At 56.4% G+C, this 19,321-nt stretch overlaps 1 protein-coding gene across 1 annotated transcript in view; it reads left to right on the top strand.

The window, feature by feature from the left end:
• Nucleotides 1–19,321, top strand: part of ATP11A (ATPase phospholipid transporting 11A) — a gene marked incomplete at both ends in the record, with an annotated part of 108,240 nt that overhangs the window by 70,440 nt on the left and 18,479 nt on the right. The window contains 9 exons of the mRNA XM_080719882.1: nucleotides 1,528–1,592; nucleotides 2,319–2,400; nucleotides 3,448–3,598; nucleotides 4,838–5,035; nucleotides 8,751–8,924; nucleotides 9,366–9,529; nucleotides 11,410–11,481; nucleotides 12,512–12,585; nucleotides 16,957–17,060. Of these exons, the coding sequence (XP_080576008.1) occupies nucleotides 1,528–1,592; nucleotides 2,319–2,400; nucleotides 3,448–3,598; nucleotides 4,838–5,035; nucleotides 8,751–8,924; nucleotides 9,366–9,529; nucleotides 11,410–11,481; nucleotides 12,512–12,585; nucleotides 16,957–17,060 (1,084 nt within the window). The remainder of the gene's footprint in view (nucleotides 1–1,527; nucleotides 1,593–2,318; nucleotides 2,401–3,447; nucleotides 3,599–4,837; nucleotides 5,036–8,750; nucleotides 8,925–9,365; nucleotides 9,530–11,409; nucleotides 11,482–12,511; nucleotides 12,586–16,956; nucleotides 17,061–19,321) is intronic.

Genomic DNA, 19,321 nt, shown 5'->3' on the forward strand with positions numbered 1-19,321 from the left:
AGTAGTTCCGGGTACCAGTCCCTGGGGCTTCTCTCTGTGGGGCTAGGACTCTTGTTTTCAGGAAGCCTTTTGCGCACTTAGCATGTTTTTGTAAGTGCCATCCCATCAGCAGGTGAGTGGGTGCTCTGCAGGATTCATGGGAGCACCGCCTCGTTTCCCTAGGCATATGTTGCTGCAAAGGTAAATTCCGGCTTCTTTGAAGAGAAGGCTTCATTTCCGAGTGTTCTGAGAATCAGTTGTGCTTGATGAGTGTAGACTGGGTTTGCTGCCGCCTGCTTCTCCACTGAGAGGCAGCCCTGCCAGGCAGCGGGCCAGCAGTCCTCCTGCTCCGAAGCCTCACGCCCACTCTAGCGTCCTCTGTCAACGCTCATACTATTTGGTGGACTTGGTATTTGGACTTTTAAAGATGTGTGTTCATGTTGGGAGTTCCTAAACCAGAAGAAACGTGTTTGGATCTCTGCTGTTCATCCAGACTCCCAGTGCCCTCAGAGTGTTGATGGTTTTGCTTCCTTCTTTCCAAACGAGAAGCAAGTACTTTATCAAGTAAATAATTTTTAGGTTTCCCAGAGACCCATTTTAAACAGGTTGTTTGTTTTCATAAATGCTTGTGACATGAAATACTGTCTGTGAGTTGTAACAGGAGCTGACAGCCAGGCACAGCCCAGGGCACCATCTTTAGTGGCTGTCAGCTGAGGGCACAGGTGCCTCCACAGCGCACAGCCCCCGTGCCCAGCCACCTCCAGCTGGGTGCAGTCGGAGCTGGACATGCCAGATACACTGAGCACATTTTAATTGTATGTTAGCAGTGGGTAAGGAAATTAAGTATCCTGATATACTTCAGTGAATACTTTATACTCTTTCCTTCTACCTTCAAAGGGACCGTTAGGATGTTTGCAAAAGCAATATTTGCAGATGTGAATTCTGCGGCTTATTGCTTGGCGATGAGGAGAAAGGCTTCCGTGAGCAGGTGCCCCCAGCTTAGCGGCCCCCAGGTGCAGAGGTCTGTGCTCACAGCTTCCTGTGGCTCAGTACCTAGAGTAGCGCCCCTTCCTCCAAGAGCCCCTAAGTTCCTTGGCCATTTCCCCAGTGGCCACACAGAGGCCTGCATCCACACACTGCAGCTGGATGCCCAGGCTGTGCAAGGGCCATCATGTCCCAGTCTTCATCTCTGAAACGCATCCCTAAGCCTTTCCAGACATGCTGGGCCCAGAGCAGCCATCCTCCAACCCGGGCTTGTTGGAGAGCGTGCCGGGCCCGCCTCAGGCACTATGGTGCGGAGGGTCTCAGTGTCATTCCTGACAGCTTCCCGCAGACATTCTGTGGAAGCTTCCAGACTCTGGGTCAGCAGGTCAGGGCCTGGAGTGCCATGTCCTCCCGGCCCCTGTGGCTGGGGAGGGCCGGAGCCGAGTGCTTCCTCTGGACCTTGGAACAGTGAAGTGTGAGTGAGAGGGGGCTGTGGGCCATGAGACTGCTCTGCCTCCGCCCCGCCGCCTCCCAGCACTGAGTTGGCTGTCCTCGTCCCCACAGGCCATTAGGATCCGAAAACCTGCTTCTCAGAGGAGCTACGCTCAAGAACACCGAGAGGATCTTTGGTAAATATTTTAATTAGCAAATCGTTAGCAGTGGCCTCTAGATTTAGGGATACTTGGGCCGCGTAGCGTTGTTCTGAGAGTACCGCTCTGTGCCTGTGGTACTGTAGACTTGGTGGCAACGATAATTCTGCCTAAGAAAAATATTGTTGCCGGGCAACCCAATCCCGGAAGTCACATCACAGAACACGGCTTGCTCATTAAGCTCCTGTGGACTTGAAGCAGAGTCATGCTCACAGGTGAATTCACAAACCGTGTTCCTGCAGGAGATCTGTTTACCTTGTGTGTCTTTGCTAGCGTCTCCCGTCTGGTAGGCTAGGTCCTGGTGTCAGAAAACCCAGTCTTTTAAAATCTGAATTTAACAAAGGCAGAGATTGCTGGGTGTGGTGGTGCACACCGGCAATCCCCGTACTTGAGAGGCCAAGACAGGAAGGAGGATTGGGAATTTGAGGCCAACCTCAGCAACCAGGCAAGACCTTGTTTCAAAGTAAAATAGGCCTGAGGCTGTAGGTCAGAAGTAGAATGTCCCTAGGTTTAATCCCCAGCACCAAAAGGAAAAAGAAAAAAGAAGATTGCTCTGTGTGCAGGAAAAGTCTGTGAGGACGTGAGGGGCGGGCTTGCATGTGGTATCAGCAGCTCGCGTCCAGGCCGGCCCTCACACGGTGGCGCTGCTGTGCGTGAGGCAGGTGTGTCTGCGTGGTGCCCTCACCTTTGCTCTCCTGCTTGCAGGCGTGGCCATTTACACAGGCATGGAGACCAAGATGGCCTTGAACTACCAGTCAAAGTCCCAGAAGCGGTCTGCGGTGGAGAAGTAAGGCGGGAGGGGAGGAGGGAGCTGCCATTGCAGCCGCTGGCCAGCGGGGTCCACCTTGTGGCCTGCCCCTCCCGAGGCACCTGGGCCAGTGTCCCAGCTACTGCACAGCGTGGCCGTCAGGAGACGCTCCTAACCGTGGGGCGGTCAGCCGCCCATGTTCACCTGAGCGCGCAATCCCCAGCACACGCAGCCACGCGGACCTTCCTGGTCACGAGTTAGTTGCAGGAGACCTATAGCTTCTCACGCCAGTCCGAGAAACCTTCAAAACGGGATCACTTTTGACTCTAGCACTTGGTGGGAACTGTATTTTCTGATGTTTTACTAAGGAGCACCTCACGGAGTGGATAGTCTTCATTACGCAGTAAAATCCTTCTGACAGCGTGTCAGGATGATAGTTGGTTTGCAAGGCGATGTGGCCAGGAGCTTACCTTCCCTGTTGAAGTGGCAGCTGAGTATCGCCACACTGCTGAGACAAGAGCTGTGTGCTGCCCTCCAGGGGGACGGGGTGTGCCCTCCGCCTGCCGCTGCACGGGAACACCCATCATGGGCTTCCGCCCGACTCAGCTGCACAGGAAGTGGGCTTGTCTTAGGACCTTCAGCTTGCACGAGTGGCTGATGGGCTCAGGAGCGCACCGTGGGAAGCACAACATTTCCAGTCTGCTAGGTCGTGGCTAGGGACGGGCTCCTCCTGCCAGGTGCTCCCTGCAGGGCTCTCCTTTCCCCTCCGCTTCCGTCTCCCCTACCCAGAGCTAGCCATGCTGCAGCTGCCAGTGTTGAAGAAATGGCTTCCTCTTGAACAGCAGGGACCCTCGTCAGTGGCACGGGTGCCCTGCTTTGGCCCTCGCAGCCCGGGGCCTGACCGGTAGCTGTGCACAGCTGGGAGGAGCTGGTCTCCTTCCTCACTGTGCTCCCCCAGGTGCTGCCTCACGGCAGGTGCCGCGGAGTCCTTGTACCTCTCCACGGCACCCGCGTCCCCACGTGAAGGACAAAGTGCGCCGTCCTGCCCAGCGACCCCGCTGGGTGACCAGCGGTCTCTCGGCCTAGGTCCATGAACGTCTTCCTCGTCGTGTACCTCTGCATCCTCATCAGCAAGGCGCTCGTCAACACTGTCCTGAAGTACGTGTGGCAGAGCCAGCCCTTCCGCGATGAGCCGTGGTACAACCAGAAAACCGAAGCAGAAAGACAGAGGAACTTGGTACGGAGAACAGCTCCCTGTGCGGGAGCGAGGGGCAGTTAGGCCCGTGTTGGACGAGGTGACGCCAGAACACCTGGAGACAGTGTGCCTGGGCAGGCCGCAGCCTGGCGGGCTGGCCCCTGCTGTCCCAGGTGTGGGAACGCCACACCTGCAAAGGCACGGCTCCCTCAGGAGATGGATAAGGCCCGAGGGCTACAGGTCCTTGTGCTGTCTGCAAAGCCCAGTGCAGAGTCCTGTGCTTACAGGGCACCCAGGCCACGCTTACTAATGAATCTGTGGCACATATTGCAATAAGTACATGGGAAAGGGGGCCTGCCTAGCTCCAGAACAGGAGTCAAAGCCCAGACCAAGGACAGGAGGGCCACATGGAAGCCCAGGCTATGTATGTAGAGGTCAGAGCAGAGCTGCGTGCAAGCCCAGGCCAGGTACATAGAGGCCAGAGCAGGGCCATGTATGCAGAGGTCAGAACAGGGTCCTGCGCAAGCCCAGGCTGTGTATGCAGAGGTCAGAGCAGGACCAGGTACACAGAGGTCAGAGCTGGGCCGTGTGCAAACCCAGGCTGTGTAAGCAGAGGTCAGAGCAGGGCCATGTACACAGAGGTCAGAGCCGGGCCGTGTGCAAGGCGAGACCCATGTCTCAGGGCTCTGCTGCATTCATCAACCTCTTTCTCCTAAAGCTAACTTGTGTTCAGAAATAAAGCCATTTCCCAGGCTTCTCTTTTGACATCAGATAGGCTCTTTCCTAGTAAGACTGGTGGTTCCTCAGTTACAAAGGGACGTCACGAATGCTCCACGGTGCCATTTCCCACCCTGTCCGGACAGGGTATTTTGAGTGACTTAGCGTACCCTCTGGGAGACGCCGTGCAGGTGGCTCCAGGCCTGGGATAGATGTGGAAGTACCTGTATTTAAGCTGGACGTCGGGGTATATGCCTGCATCCCAGTACTTAGGAGACTGGGACAGGAGGATCGCAGGTTCAAGACCAGCCTTGACAATTTAGTGAGACCTTGTTTCAAAATTTAAAAAGTAAAATGAAATGGGGTTGAGGATGTACCTCAGATGTAGAATGCCCCGGGTTCAAATCTCAGTACCACATACATGCAAAAAAAAAAAAAAAAAAAGAAGGAAGGAAGGAAGGAAGGAAGGAAGGAAGGACGGACGGACGGACAAACGCGTCCACCGCTAGCGCTGTGTGCTGGTTGTCCGTGCCGGGCGCGGCCTGACGCGGGCTCTGTGCTCAGATCCTCAGGGCCTTCACCGACTTCCTGGCCTTCATGGTCCTCTTCAACTACATCATCCCCGTGTCCATGTACGTCACCGTGGAGATGCAGAAGTTCCTCGGCTCGTACTTCCTTACTTGGGATGAAGACATGTTCGATGAGGAGACAGGGGAGGGGCCTCTGGTCAACACGTCCGACTTAAACGAGGAGCTGGGGCAGGTGGGTGTGTCCCAGCGCCACTGTGACGTGGCCGCGGGGGTCGCTGTCGCAGGGGACGCCGCCCACGGGCAGGTGAGACCCCCCTCTGTCAGCTCTGCATGTGGCTCCTGGGACTGCAAGGGACGGTCAACCATTGGCCGTGCGTTTATGCTTGCAGTATATACGGATCTTTCACATCAGCTCACCTGGGTCCACCCACCTGTGGACTTCCTGTCTCAGCCTCCTGAATCCACACCCTGGGGTTACAAGTGTGTGCCACCATGCCCGGCTCATTCTGAGTCTTGATGGCTTGAGTCTCCGTCAGCAGGTAGCACAGGTCGACTTGCCCGAGGCGGAGGACAGGGGCTCGCCCTTGCTTCTCTGTGTGCGCTGTAACCGCACAGCAGGCGAGGGGCCTTCTCGTTAAAGATGACAAAGACCGCAGCATGGTCAGGTGGGCGCGTCTCTGGGCTGCAAGGACGTCGTCCCCCGCAGGCCAGTTCACGGAGGGTGGAGACCGCACGGCGCCGTCAGACACTGCTCTCTGCAGCTGTAGGTGGCCACGTCGTTTTTGATGCAGAAAAGGTGTCTGACAGAACTCAACATTGTTTTGTCACAAATTCGGAATGGAGGGAGGGAAGGTCTGTCGCGACACACCCTCAGCTAACCTCCCGCTAGCAGAGGGAGGCTGAAGCTTTTCCTGTAGGATCAGGAGCCACCTAGGGTGTCCACTCTCGCCACGGCTGTTCAGTGCGGCACAGACGCCCTCGCCAGAGGCAGAGAGTAATGGAAGGGCGCTGGGACCAGAGGAGGAAGCAGGTGCCCCGTGTGCAGACTAGCTCTCCTCTCCAAATAGCCCTGAAGACCCCACCAGAACCTGTCAGAACTAAGATATAAACTCAGCAAAGCTGAAGGATACAGAGTCCACATGCATAAAAATCATAAGCCCTTCGAAACATTAACAAACAACTCCAAAAAATAAGGCAGGCTCTGGCACTGCTGTCCAACAGTAAGGAAGCAGGCGGTACCCTTCAGCAGCCTCGGCGGGGCTGGGCTTGAGCTGTGAGCATTGGTTTCCTTTTCTGTGAAGCTGGGCTAATAACACAGTCAGTGTGAGGGTTAAATGAGGTGATGCCGGGGCCTGACATGCTAGGAGCAGTGTCTGTTACATGCTAGGAGCACAGTGTCTGTTACATGCTAGGAGCACAGTGTCTGTTACATGCTAGGAGCACAGTGTCTGTTTCATGCTAGGAGCACAGTGTCTGTTTCATGCTAGGAGCACAGTGTCTGTTACATGCTAGGAGCACAGTGTCTGTTACATGCTAGGAGCACAGTGTCTGTTTCATGCTAGGAGCACAGTGTCTGTTACATGCTAGGAGCACAGTGTCTGTTTCATGCTAGGATCACAGTGTCTGTTACATGCTAGGAACACAGTGTCTGTTACATGCTAGGAGCACAGTCTCTGTTACATGCTAGGAGCACAGTGTCTGTTTCATGCTAGGAGCACAGTGTCTGTTACATGCTAGGAGCACAGTGTCTGTTACATGCTAGGAGCACAGTCTCTGTTACATGCTAGGAGCACAGTGTCTGTTTCATGCTAGGAGCACAGTGTCTGTTTCATGCTAGGAGCACAGTGTCTGTTACATGCTAATAGCACAGTGTCTGTTACATGCTACTAGCACAGTGTCTGTTACATGCTAGGAGCACATTGTCTGTTTCATGCTAGGAGCACAGTGTCTGTTTCATGCTAGGAGCACAGTGTCTGTTACATGCTACTAGCACAGTGTCTGTTTCATGCTAGGAGCACAGTGTCTGTTTCATGCTAGGAGCACAGTGTCTGTTATATGCTAGGAGCACAGTGTCTGTTTCATGCTAGGAGCACAGTGTCTGTTTCATGCTAGGAGCACAGTGTCTGTTTCATGCTAGGAGCAGTGTCTGTTTCATGCTAGGAGCACAGTGTCTGTTTCATGTTAGGAGCAGTGTCTGTTTCATGCTAGGAGCACAGTGTCTGTTACATGCTACTAGCACAGTGTCTGTTTCATGGTAGGAGCACAGTGTCTGTTACATGCTAGGAGCACAGTTTCTGTTTCATGGTAGGATCACAGTGTCTGTTACATGCTACTAGCACAGTGTCTGTTTCATGCTAGGAGCACAGTGTCTGTTACATGCTAGGATCACAGTGTCTGTTACATGCTAGGAGCACAGTGTCTGTTTCATGCTAGGAGCACAGTGTCTGTTACATGCTAATAGCACAGTGTCTGTTACATGCTACTAGCACAGTGTCTGTTACATGCTAGGAGCACATTGTCTGTTTCATGCTAGGAGCACAGTGTCTGTTTCATGCTAGGAGCACAGTGTCTGTTACATGCTACTAGCACAGTGTCTGTTTCATGCTAGGAGCACAGTGTCTGTTTCATGCTAGGAGCACAGTGTCTGTTATATGCTAGGAGCACAGTGTCTGTTTCATGCTAGGAGCACAGTGTCTGTTTCATGCTAGGAGCACAGTGTCTGTTTCATGCTAGGAGCACAGTGTCTGTTACATGCTACTAGCACAGTGTCTGTTTCATGCTAGGAGCACAGTATCTGTTTCATGCTAGGAGCACAGTGTCTGTTACATGCTAGGATCACAGTGTCTGTTGCATGCTAGGAACACAGTGTCTGTTTCATGCTAGGAGCACAGTGTCTGTTACATGCTAGGAGCACAGTGTCTGTTACATGCTAGAGCACAGTGTCTGTTTCATGCTAGAGCACTGTGTCTGTTACATGCAACTTGTTATTGAGAGTTGCCACCAGCAATACACCACCTGTCCAGCAGCAGCTAAGCAAGACGGTCTAACTTCTGAACATGTGTTACCCTTTCACCCTTCTAAGAAGTGGTTTTGAGTTTTAATAGTATTTTGTTCTAGGTCACGTGCTGTCTTCTGTAGGAAAGCCTGTCTTTGATTGTCAAGGGTTCCTTTTCTGACCCAGGGTGTCTAGGAGCCGCTCACACTGCCGGAGCCCGAGCATTATGCTCAGATGGCCATCTGAGCACGCTGTGGTTGCTGAGCGACACCACCCAGCCCATGAGCCACCCGCTGGACGCAGCCCAGGCCTCAGGCCCCTGCTCCTGGGGCTTTGGGCTGGCATCCAAACAGCAGCGCTGTTTTTTAACGTGTTATCAGCATGGCATATCTATGTATGTACAGTGTGTTTGGTAAAGCCAGGCTCAAGGTGGAAAGGGCGCCTTCTGCTGTGGGCTCATAAGAGCCTGTTCCCCAAAGAGCCTCAACACACACACAACCGGCCCACCCACCTCAGCCCCGCTCTGGGGCTGTGTGCACAGCACTGGGTGCCCAGAACCCAGCTCCCAGCCGCTGTCACGGTGCCCGTGCGCCCACCCGGATGTGTCTCCGTGCTCTGGCAGCTGTCACGGTGCCCGTGCGCCCACCCGGATGTGTCTCCGTGCTCCGGCAGCTGTCACGGTGCATTTGTGCCCACCCGGATGTGTCTCTGTGCTCCGGCAGCTGTCACGGTGCCCGTGTGCCCACCCGGATGTGTCTCTGTACTTTGGTTTCTTTCTGGAACTGTCCTTTCACTTGTTCAGAGTCTGTCTCCTAGACCTTTTGTGGTTTCAGGAGCCTGGCCTCCAGGGCTTCAGAGTGCACGCCCCATCTCCCTCCGAGCTTTCTGCTGCAGTTGAGGGAGCGGGGAACCCCTGGGCACCCCGCCTCCTAATGTGTGTGCACACCCACAGGTGGAGTACATCTTCACAGACAAGACGGGCACCCTCACCGAGAACAACATGGAATTCAAGGAGTGCTGCATCGAGGGCCACGTCTACGTGCCCCACGTCATCTGCAACGGGCAGGTCCTCCCCAACTCCTCGGGCATCGACATGATCGACTCTTCTCCCGGCGCCTGCAGCAGGGTAGGCCGCAGCCCCACCAGGAGGGGCGTGTGTGTGCTCCTGCCCTGTGGAAAGTGCCCCCTACCCTCGGAGTGTCGGGGAGCACAGCCCGGGACTTCATTGAGGGAGTGGTCAGGTGTGGTGTGGTGCTGGAGCCCGCCGAAGGGCGTGGTCGTGACTTCCCTTGATCCCCGGGCTCGGGCAGCGGCTCGCCATTGTCCTGAGCACAGTGGACACCGTCCCTCCACCGCCCTGACGTTGTGCTAAATAGATGCTGCTTCTTACCAGCTGCTGCTGCCCTTAGTCAGCCTGGGTGCCGGGGCAGTGTGGGAGTGAATGCAGCCTCAGCCCTTTGTGACCTGCACAGCCGCCCCCAGGTCCTGGGTCCCTCCCGCTCTCGATCACACCCTGCCATTCCAAGCACTCTGCAGGGACCCTCCATTCTACGCTCTGTTTTGACAGGAGCGCGAGGAACTCTTTTTCCGGGCTCTCTGTCTCTGCCACACCGTCCAGGTGAAAGACGACGACCAGGTGGACGGCCCCGGGAAGTCGCCGGACTCCGGGAAGTCCTGTGTGTACATATCATCCTCGCCCGACGAGGTGGCGCTGGTGGAGGGCGTGCAGAGGTGGGTCGGGCCGCTGGGTGTCGGGGTGCCAGGGAGTAAGCAGTGGCAGGGCAGGCTGCATCTGTGCCTGGACAGGGCTCTGGACCCTTGCTGGCGTGGTCTCGCTGTCCGCAGCAGCAGTGAGCCCTTACACGGCTCGTGACAGCCGCTTCCTCCCGCCATCTGCAGTGTGATACTCAGAGCTGGTGAGCAGCGAGTCTCCAGCAGTTGGCACCACCCACACATCCCTGGACATCTCTCCCTCCTGATCCTAGGGGACCGAGGCCCACTGTCCACAGCTTCCCCAGGCGCACCCATGTGAAGGATGACAGCTGGGGCGCTGGGCCTCCCGCCGGCCTGCCCCACATCTCTGTGTCCTCTTGAGCACTGTGTGCCTCTTATATCATCTGAAAAGTCCAAATCAGAAGCCTGCCTGCCTTTTTTTTTTTTTTTTTTCATACTGGGAATGGAACCCAAGGGCATTCTACCTCCAGGCTATACCCCCAGCCCTATTTTTTGTTCTTTGTTTTGAAACAGGGTCTCACTGAGTTGCAGAGGGCCTCACTAAGTAGCTGAGGCTGTCAGTGAATCACGATCCTCTGGTCTCAGCCTCCTGAATGCTGGGATTACAAGTGTGCGCCACCACGCCTGGCTCAGAGGACATTCTTTCTTGCTGCTTTATGAGCTCCAGCACCTTAAGCAAATTCAGGAATATACTTGAACACCCCAGATTCTTGGCACAGTTTCAAATCAGGGAGATTCATTTGGAATCCCCAGCTCATGATCCCCATGTCACAGTAAGGCCCTCTGTGTCCCTACCTGAAACAGCACCCTCCAGATAACCAAGAGAGTGGTAGGAAAACGACTCTCAAGTGCCTGACCAACAGTGTTCACAGTTTTCTAAGCCAAGGTGCTTCCCTGTGCACACCTGAGTAGACACAGTGCACGCGGTGTCCCCGTGGTTCTCATCAAATGTGAGTCCACACGCAGGTGACGTTGCCCAAGGCCAGGTGTAGTGCTTCTTGGAATACGCACGCTCAGGATTCTGCCATACTCTGTCACACGTTGAAGTCGGGGTGGGCTGTCCAGGCTGTCCTCACAGCTCCACTGGGCCGGCCCTCACCCCTCCCAGCCCGTCACCATGGTGGTATTTCGCCCACTTGGGCTGTGAGTTCCTGGAGCCCAGTGGCCAGGCAGGGCCCCTGGCCTGGGGGCTATAGGCTCTCAGCCTTGGGGAGGGGAACGGGCATTGCTGCCCAGGTGCCTGTCAGTGCAGCGGGATGGCTGTCTAGGGGCAGGCAGTGTCTTGTCTGTACAGGGCACCAGCGGGAGCCAGGCATCGGAACCTGAGAAGTCCTCGTGCCACCTCGTGAGATGGCAGAGGTTTAGCGAGGGCAGGACTTTTTTTCTGAGGAACAGACTCCCTTGGTTCATTCACAAGGGCAGCACCTCCTGGCCTTGTCACCTCTGAACACTGTTGCCTGGGGGCTGAGATTTCCCAGCCAGGCACCCTAGGGGGACACATTCAAGCCAGAGTAGATAGCTTCTACATTCCTTCTCAGTCTGACATTGTATTCTCTGCAAACAACTAGAAAAGCCACCTATCCTTAGGTAAATATGTTGTAGAACAGGGATTTCGATCTTTCTAAAGCCATTACCAGGGGGCCCAGGCCTCGCCGCTGGGGTGGGGGCAAGTGGAGATGTGTTTTGCTGGGGTACTGCGTGAGACGGTGGGAAAGTCGCTTTTACATTGTCCTGGCTTTAGAGTGCAGCTCACGCTGCTTGACTGAAAGTGTTTCTTCTTCAAAAGGAAGCTTTGTCAGAATATTGTAAAGCAGTGCTCCATGGGGGAAGGACGTCCACGCCTCACAGTAAGCCCCGGTTTGCTCTCTCGGTTGCAGGCTGGGCTTCACGTACCTGCGGCTGAAGGACAACTGCATGGAGATCCTGAACAGGGACAACGACATCGAAAGGTGCGCCGCTGCCTTCTCCCCGGGCCAGCTCACCTCCTCCCAGGAGCCTCCTGGGGCCATCTGGAGGCCGGGCAGAGGAAGGGAAGAGGCTCAGGGGCCTTCGGGCCGCCCCACCCGATGGCTGTCCGCGAACATGTAGATTGGCCTTTACTGAAGAAGGGATCATCCCTGTGACAGAATAACCTGAGAAAATCAACCTAAAAGGAGGCGCGTGTGTCAGCCCAAGGTGTGAAGGCTTCGGTCCATGGCCACCTGGCTCCGTTAGTTCTGGGCCTGATGGAGCAGAGCGTCCTGGTGGAAGGGAGTGCTGGCCACAGCCACTTAGCTCGGGGTGGACAGGAGGCACAGCGAGAGGGAGAAGGACCCAGGGCAGCCCAGTGATCTCCGGTCCCCACCACCTCCCACCAGCACCACCAGCTGGGGACCAAGCCGGGAGGTCCCTGAGCCTGTGGTGGACACCTCCCAACAGATACATTGTGGGTTAACTCACCTGCAAACTGGTCTATACTGAGGACATTCTCAAGACTTCTAGAATGTTCCGACCTCCCCAGGCCACATTGGTCTCCACAGGGGAGGGGTGAGCAGCCATCCCTGTGAGTGGCATGAAGTCTCAGATCATGGGGCACAGTGTCCCCTGAGAAGTTTGCAGTTATGCTTTTGAGTGACCAGTTGGTGTTGAATTGCTTGTTTCTGGGAGGAGAGCCGACCTTGAGGTCTGCCTGGGGTAAGGTATGAACACCTCTGGGCCGGGAGGTGCCCGAATGGTTACAAGACCACAGCTTGTACAAACAGGCCTGGGAGAGGCCCAAACACCCAGACTTCAATTTCCCTTTAAAAATTAGGCTCCCCTGGGAATGGGGATGGGCAGGCCTCTTAGCCTGGGGACAGGACCCAGGTCCCCCCACTGCACCTCCTGCAGTGCAGGCGTCTTCTGGAGCCCAGACCCCACAGTGCTCCCTCTGAGGGTCAGCAGTCACCCGGCTTCAGAACTGGCTCAAGGAAGGCAAAACAGCTCCCTTGTCTTTTGCAGGTTTGAATTGCTGGACGTTCTGAGCTTTGACTCCGTACGAAGGAGAATGAGTGTAATCGTAAAGTCTGCTACAGGTAGAAACTTTAAAGTTTTGCAGGGTGGTGGTTTTATCCTGATGGTCAGATTCTAGGGGAGCTTCAACAATTTAGGATTTAAAAGCCATTTCTCTATTTGTGTGTGTATGTGGTACTGGAGACAGAGCCCAGGGGCTTTCTACAAAACTTCAGGCTATACCCCAGACCTATTTTATATTTTATTTGAAAACAGGGTCTCACTAAGTTGCTGAGAGCCTCACTAAGTAGCTGAGGCTGGCTTCAAACCTGTGCGATCCTCCTGTCTCTGCCTCCCAAGTGCGGGGATTACAAGTGTGTGCCACCACACCCTGCTCTTTTTTAAAGTATAAATAAGCCCTCAATTGTCTAAAGAAACAAAGCCTGTTTCACTGAGGGAGCACGTACTTGGCTGAGACCCACACACATGGTGGTCCATCTCCTTGGGGTGGAGCTGGGTCCTCCTCGTGCCTCTGGTGGCGTCCCTGCTCTGCTCCGTGGCATATGTTTGCACAGCCTTGTTTTAAGGAGAGGTGCTGTGCTTCGCAGATGTCCCTGTTGCGTGGTCACACGCTAAACAGGATGAGCTATGTTTCCTGGCTGGTTGCCCAGCAGTGGACCTGCATGTGAGAACCACAGTCTGGCTTGCTTCTGCGTCCTGACGCTGGGCGTGGACAGTGGGACCGCTGGCGTCATGCCTTGGCTGGCCTTTGCGTGTGACTTCTGTGCATTGCCTTTACTCCTGTTCCTCCACACTCAGCCCCAGGCTGGCCTGCCCTGGCGGCTCCTCCCTCTTCTGGAACGTTCCCTGCCTCGGCCGTCCCTCCACTGCCGACAGGCCTCCCAAGGTCCTCAGCCTTTCCCGAGTACCCCCTCCCCGCAGAGTCCCCCTGCACAGGTGGATGTGGCCACACCCAGCCCCGGAGCCGTCGCCTCTGCTCCTTGGTCCACACGGCTGCAGGCGCTGTCCTCTCGTCCATAGGTGCCCGCCTGCTTCCCGGCCAGCTTCCTCCCCGTCACCTGCTCCAGGGCTGCTCGGGGCCTGGCCTCCCTCTCAGCTGCCGGTCATAGTGTCGGATGGCAGGTCCTCTGCGCCTCCTCCCCAAGCCCCTTACCTGCCCAGGCCCTCGCATCCGCAGGGTGCCCATGGTCCCGCGCTGGCCCTAGGTGTTCTCCCTCTGCCTCCTGTGTGTCCTTCCCCGCTCACCCCACACGGCCCTCGTCACAGCCTCTCCCTGCCCGCGGCTCCAGGTGACGCCCGCCCGCGTGTCCCCATTGAGCCATCCGCCTGTCCTTGCGTGACTGCAGAGGCCGCGCCGCCCCGCACCCAGCCCACCGCTGCCCCGCCAAGCGCGCCATGGGAACCTGAGTCCAGGGCACTTGATCTGGCTCAGAGCGGTGGCGTCTCGAGGGGCAGGGCTTAATTTTGTCATTTCTAAAGCTGGACACTGCCAGGCCATGTTTGGCTCTTGGGGAAATGTTGGTACTCCCCCAAATGCCGTTGCTACCCTGAACTAAATGGACTAAATATGGGGATTTCACACCGGCAGTTTTCCTAGTGCCCATGTTGAGAGAACAGGAGTGTGTTGTCGCCTAAGCAGAGCCATCGTGATGTTCTGGCTGGGACCAGCGTCTCTTATTTCACAAGACCCCTGGAGCCGTGGGAGGGTGCTGGCGGTAGACCTTTTGCAGAATCCTATGAGTTGCCTTCTAAAGACTAGCTCTGTGTGTTGGTAAGCAGCCTCGTGAGGACCCTGTGGCTGCCGGGAACTTGCCGTGTGTCTTGAGCCAGTTCCCACTGAGCCCTACAGCATCGCCCCAGGAGGGGCCTCAGTGTGAGGGAGGAGCGGGCCCAGCAGGACACTTGCACCAAGGTCATACGTCTCCAATGAGTAGAAAGAGACCCCGGAGCCCTACGGCAGGCTCAGGGTGCTGTGGCTGGGAGTGGGCTCAAGGTGCTGGTACTAACACTGCCTGTGTCCCCACCGGAGGGACACCACATTGCTGCTGGAAGCCACCCCTAATCGTTCAGAACAAAGGCACTAGAGGGCGGAGTTCACCAGTCTCCTGGTCAGCCTTGCCAGGTGAGGCCTGCCTGAGCCTGCTTGAAGGCGCCCCTCTTGGCCTGGCGCTGAAGGGCCTTCTCAAGAGCCACCGACGCTCTGAGCCACCAGGGTGGCCGTGTGACGCAGTGGGCCCGGGCAGGACCAGGCCCGGACTCAGAACACCTGTCCACAGACCTACACACCTCCCGGCCCCGAGGAACTGCAGAGGAGGCCACTGTGCCGCCGGACAGCCCCCAAGCCAATTAACTGTAGAAGAAGTTGGAATGTTTAATTACACAGCTATTCTCTAAGCTGCAGCGCGTCCCTGGAGATGTGCTCTAATTGCTGGGCTCCCACCTCCCAGGTGAGGGAGACTTAGGCCAGGAGCCACCCTGGCGCTCGGCCCCACCTCTCTGGGCTCTGCTCTGGAAATGGGTGCAGCTGGCATGGGCTGCCTGCAGCCTCGGGAAGACCTGCTCCACACACCTGTCCCTCCACAGGACGCACCTCCCGGAATCCCCAAGGCTGAGAACAGGAAGTCTGCGCCTCTCTCCAGAGGAGCGTGACCTGTGTGACGTCTCCCACCCAGTGAGGCACAGGTGTAGACACAGTGCCTGGCTCACGAGGAGCCCAGAAAGGAACTGTGCTGCCTGGCCCGGAGGCGCCCACTGCCGCCCTGTTTTTCCATGATGGTTGTGTCAACCGGCACACATGGCCTTCCACACCGTGAGCTAGTAGTGGGAGGCCAGCTAGAGGCCTCGTCCCACCTGAGCTTACCCTCCAACTTCCATCCCTGACTCCCCAGAGCCCCGGAGCGGCCGGCAGGACCGCCACAGAGCTGGGAGTGTGCAGACTGCTGGTCATCGGATCCCCACATGTCCAGTCATGGAACCCTGTGTGCCTCCCTCCTGTCCACAGACCTGGACAGCAGGTCTGTGCTGCTGTAGCACTGTCTGCTCGTGTGCCCTGGATGTCACCTGCCGCATCCTGGCACCTCGAGGCTGCGCTCACCTGACCACATGTAGGCTAGTGGTGTTCTACACCCCGGCCACGTGCAGACATGTCAACTGGGGAGTTCAGCCACACGCCAGCATCAGCATACCATGGGCCAACACAGGCGAACACGACACCAGGTTCCACGGTGGCCCAGCTACTGGCTGTGGTGACTCAGTGGCGAGGTCCACCTGGGTGGTGCACCAGCTCCTGCCGTCCGCGGCGTGTGACAGGGACCCTGCCGGCATTGTCTGGTGCGGGGCTTCCAGTGTCCCCAATGGCTGCTCCCCAGCTGGCTCTGCCCCACATCCCCCCTCTTCTTGGCCAGGTCACCCCGAACTGTTTGGGATCAGCCTTGGCTGTGGCCTCTGCAAGCAGGAGTTGTGTCCCCATCACAGACATTTTCCTGAGTTAGTACTCCTGGGCGTTGGGAAAAGGCAAGGTGGGCTCCTGGTCTACCGCAGGGTCCATGGGCCTCGATGGCAGGCCTGGTCAGCCCGGGGCTGTGCCCCTCCTCGAGCCCCACCTTGGAGAGCTGCTGATGGACAGTCACCTGTAGGGCCTGACACCCTCCAGATCTGGTCCCAAGTACTTCCAGGTCCCTCAGCATTAGGAGCCCGAGGGACCCATCCCGCTGGGGAGCTGGGAACGCCGCAGGCCGGGCCACCCTTCCTCCAGCCCTGCAGCCCCCATGCTGGAGGGCAGAGTGTGCCGTGGCCGCAGCCACGCGCTTCAGGCCTGAGCCTGCTCCAGAGGGCCTCGGGCACCAGGAGTCTGTCCCTGTCACATCAGAGCCGCCGCTGTGCCTCGCCGCCTCCCAGGCTTATCTGGAAGGGAAGCTGTTTTCATCCCGAGGAATGAGAAACACACACATGTAGACAGATGTGTTCAGAGTCTTGGGGTGTGCCCGGGGTGTGGGAGAGCAGACAGCGCCCTCTGGCCTTGCTGATGTGGGACGCAGTGCCGGCCCTGGGGGTCTCGTGCACACTGTCCAGCCTTAAATGCCTGCAGCCCCTTTGACTCAGCCGCACATCTGTTTATCAGAAACCCACCCTAGTCCCAACTCTGTTCCTGACTTGTCTTTACCAGAGAGAAGGCAGGTCAGATACGCAGAGCCGCGTTCCGCCCGGCTCCTGACTTCGCTCTGGGTTGCAGGAGTAACGTGGGCTTTGGAATGAGATGCAGGCTGGATTATTTCCCCTAACTTTAGCATGTTAACTTGTCTGTCCAAGTCTTCTTTAAAATGGCCTCAGATCCGGTCCCTCTCTGTTTTTTAATAATAGCAGCGGGATAACCAATGTAGTCTTCCTCGTACTGTCATCAAACCCAGTGTCCCTTCTTTTTTCTCACTTGATAGGGGAAATTTACTTGTTTTGCAAAGGAGCCGATTCTTCCATATTTCCGAGAGTCATCGAAGGCAAGGTGGACCAGATCAGATCCCGAGTGGAGCGCAACGCGGTGGTGAGGCCCTCTCCCCTCCCCGGCTCCTGGCTGTAAGGCTGCTCTGCCCCGTCTCCTGCTGCCCGCCCGCCCGCCAGGAAGGGTCTCGTTTCTCCCCCGTCGTGCCAGGAGGCTTCTCGGCTGCCAGGAACCTGACGACTGTTCTCCTGAGGAGACAGGTCATTTCCTCGCGGCCGGCGTCCCTGCCATGAGGAGCAGACGGGTGCTCCCGGCTCCTGTCTAGCATGGCCTTCTCCAACGCCCGCTGCGCTCCCTGGGCACTGCTCACTTAGTGGCACCCTGTGGCGCGGAGGGCTCGCTGGGCTGGCACAGAATGACACCCTGCCGTTCTCTGGAACCTCATGTGCCCAGGTGTGGCTCAGCTTTCTCCTGCAGGGTCACTGTCTTGGTGTACCCGCGGCGGGCTCTGGCGGGCACGCCAGCGCTGCTCACACTTCTCTGTGTTCTGGAGGATTCACCCTTACTCAGAAACACTTCTGTTTTTTGAGAAAGTAAAAGTAGTCTTTGTGTCCATTGCAATTATATCTGTGCTTAAAGTAGATTTGTCTTTTAAAAAGTTCTATTGAGATATCTTACACACATGTACCTGTACCTGTTAAGAATGTAAACGTAGGTCAGCTTGACTGCCCCTTGCCCTTCACATCCCCTTCCCTGCCTGCTCCTCCACCGTCACGGCCATTGCGGTGCGTGCTTCACTCAAGATTGATTCTCACCTTCTAGGGTTAAATCAGTGAAACTAAAAGCTTACCGTTTTACCTGACTTCTTCTCTGCACACAGCTGTTTTAATATTCATGCCTGTGGGTGTATGTTCAGTAGCTCATCCCCTTTTCATTACCAAGTAATGTTCACTGTCTGGCTGGACCGTAGATTATTTGTTCATCTGTCCACTGATAGACATTCGGATTGTTTCCACTTGGAGGCTATTGGAAAAAGCAGATGCAACCTGTGTGGCGCCTGCTGGTTTGAGCAGCGAGTCCCTCTCCTCCTGGGAACCCTCGGGTCATGGTCCTTGCACCTTGTGCACAGTAGGTCTTTTTCTCTGTGTCTCTCCTGTCCCCTTGCAGTACCTAATTTCTCTGAGTAGAACTTCTGGGACTTTGCCGACTAGAAGTGAGTGTCAAAGCTGGCCTCCTGGTCTTGATCCTGGTCTGCAGGAAAGAGCCTCCAGCCTTCTTCTCTGGGTCTGTTCACGTGCCTGCAGGCCTGCCCGCCTTTCCTGGATTGAGCCAGGGACGCTGTACCCTGAGCTCTACTCTCAGCCCGTTTTTGACATTTTTAATTTTGAAATGGTGTCTTGCTAAGTTACTGTGCACCAGCCGCGGGCCCGTGGTTTGTGGGTGGCGCTCGCCCAGCATGGGTTCTCTGGTCTCCTCTGCTTTCCCACAGGGACGCCCTCGGCTCTTCTCTGGCTAAGGAGCTCCGCTAGTGCGTGTGCGCGTCTCCTCTTCCACTGTTGGCAGTCACCTAGTGTCTTTCATGACTTGGCTCTTGTGAGCCGTGCTGCTCTCACACGGGCAGCCTGTGTCTCCGTAGTGTCCTGCTTTCCGTTCTTGAAAGACTCGGGGCTGTACGGAGGGCCCTGTGGTGGTTTGAGGGCTGAGAGGCAGTGCCTCGAGACCCAGGTCTGAGTTTTGTGTTAGAAGGCCTTGGGTGTCATTGCTTCCCCTCCGCTGAGGTGACAACATGGGTTTTTCTTCACCTTAGGAAGCCACGTGTTCCTGTGATTAGCCTCCGTGTGTCGACCCACCTTGCATTCTGGGTGAACCCCACTGGGTCTGGTTTGCTGGTATGTGGCTGAGGACACAGCAGCCGTACCCATGGGGGTCTGTGGTCTGCGGCTCCTCTGCAGGGTGTTTTTTGGCTTCCTTTTCTGATGGTGATGTGTGTGCAGCATGCAGTTTTAGGGGTACTCGCAGGAGGCATGCGGAAAGCCATTTCTGTCCCTTGTAACCAGGAGAGGCCGTCCACTATCTACTTTTAAAAGCCAGCACCTATTTATTTCTGGAAGCGTCTGCTCACCTCTCGCTAATTCCAAGTTCTGGAGCTACTCTGGAAATGCAGCCCGGTGCCATGGTGGGGAGGAGCACCACGGGGCCCAAGTGCTGCATGTAGGCCCTGGGAGGATGGCATGGCTTCTCACCGTGCTCACTGTTCCTGGAGAGCAGAACCCGAGACGTGCACAGAACACCAGCACCTCTGCTCGCACGTCTCATTGGGCTCACCCTCCTCTGCTTGAGGGCTCCGGGGGCAGTGAGAGCCG

This window comes from Muscardinus avellanarius (genome assembly GCF_963383645.1).
Source record: "Muscardinus avellanarius genome assembly, chromosome: 2".
Lineage (NCBI taxonomy): Eukaryota > Metazoa > Chordata > Mammalia > Rodentia > Gliridae > Muscardinus > Muscardinus avellanarius.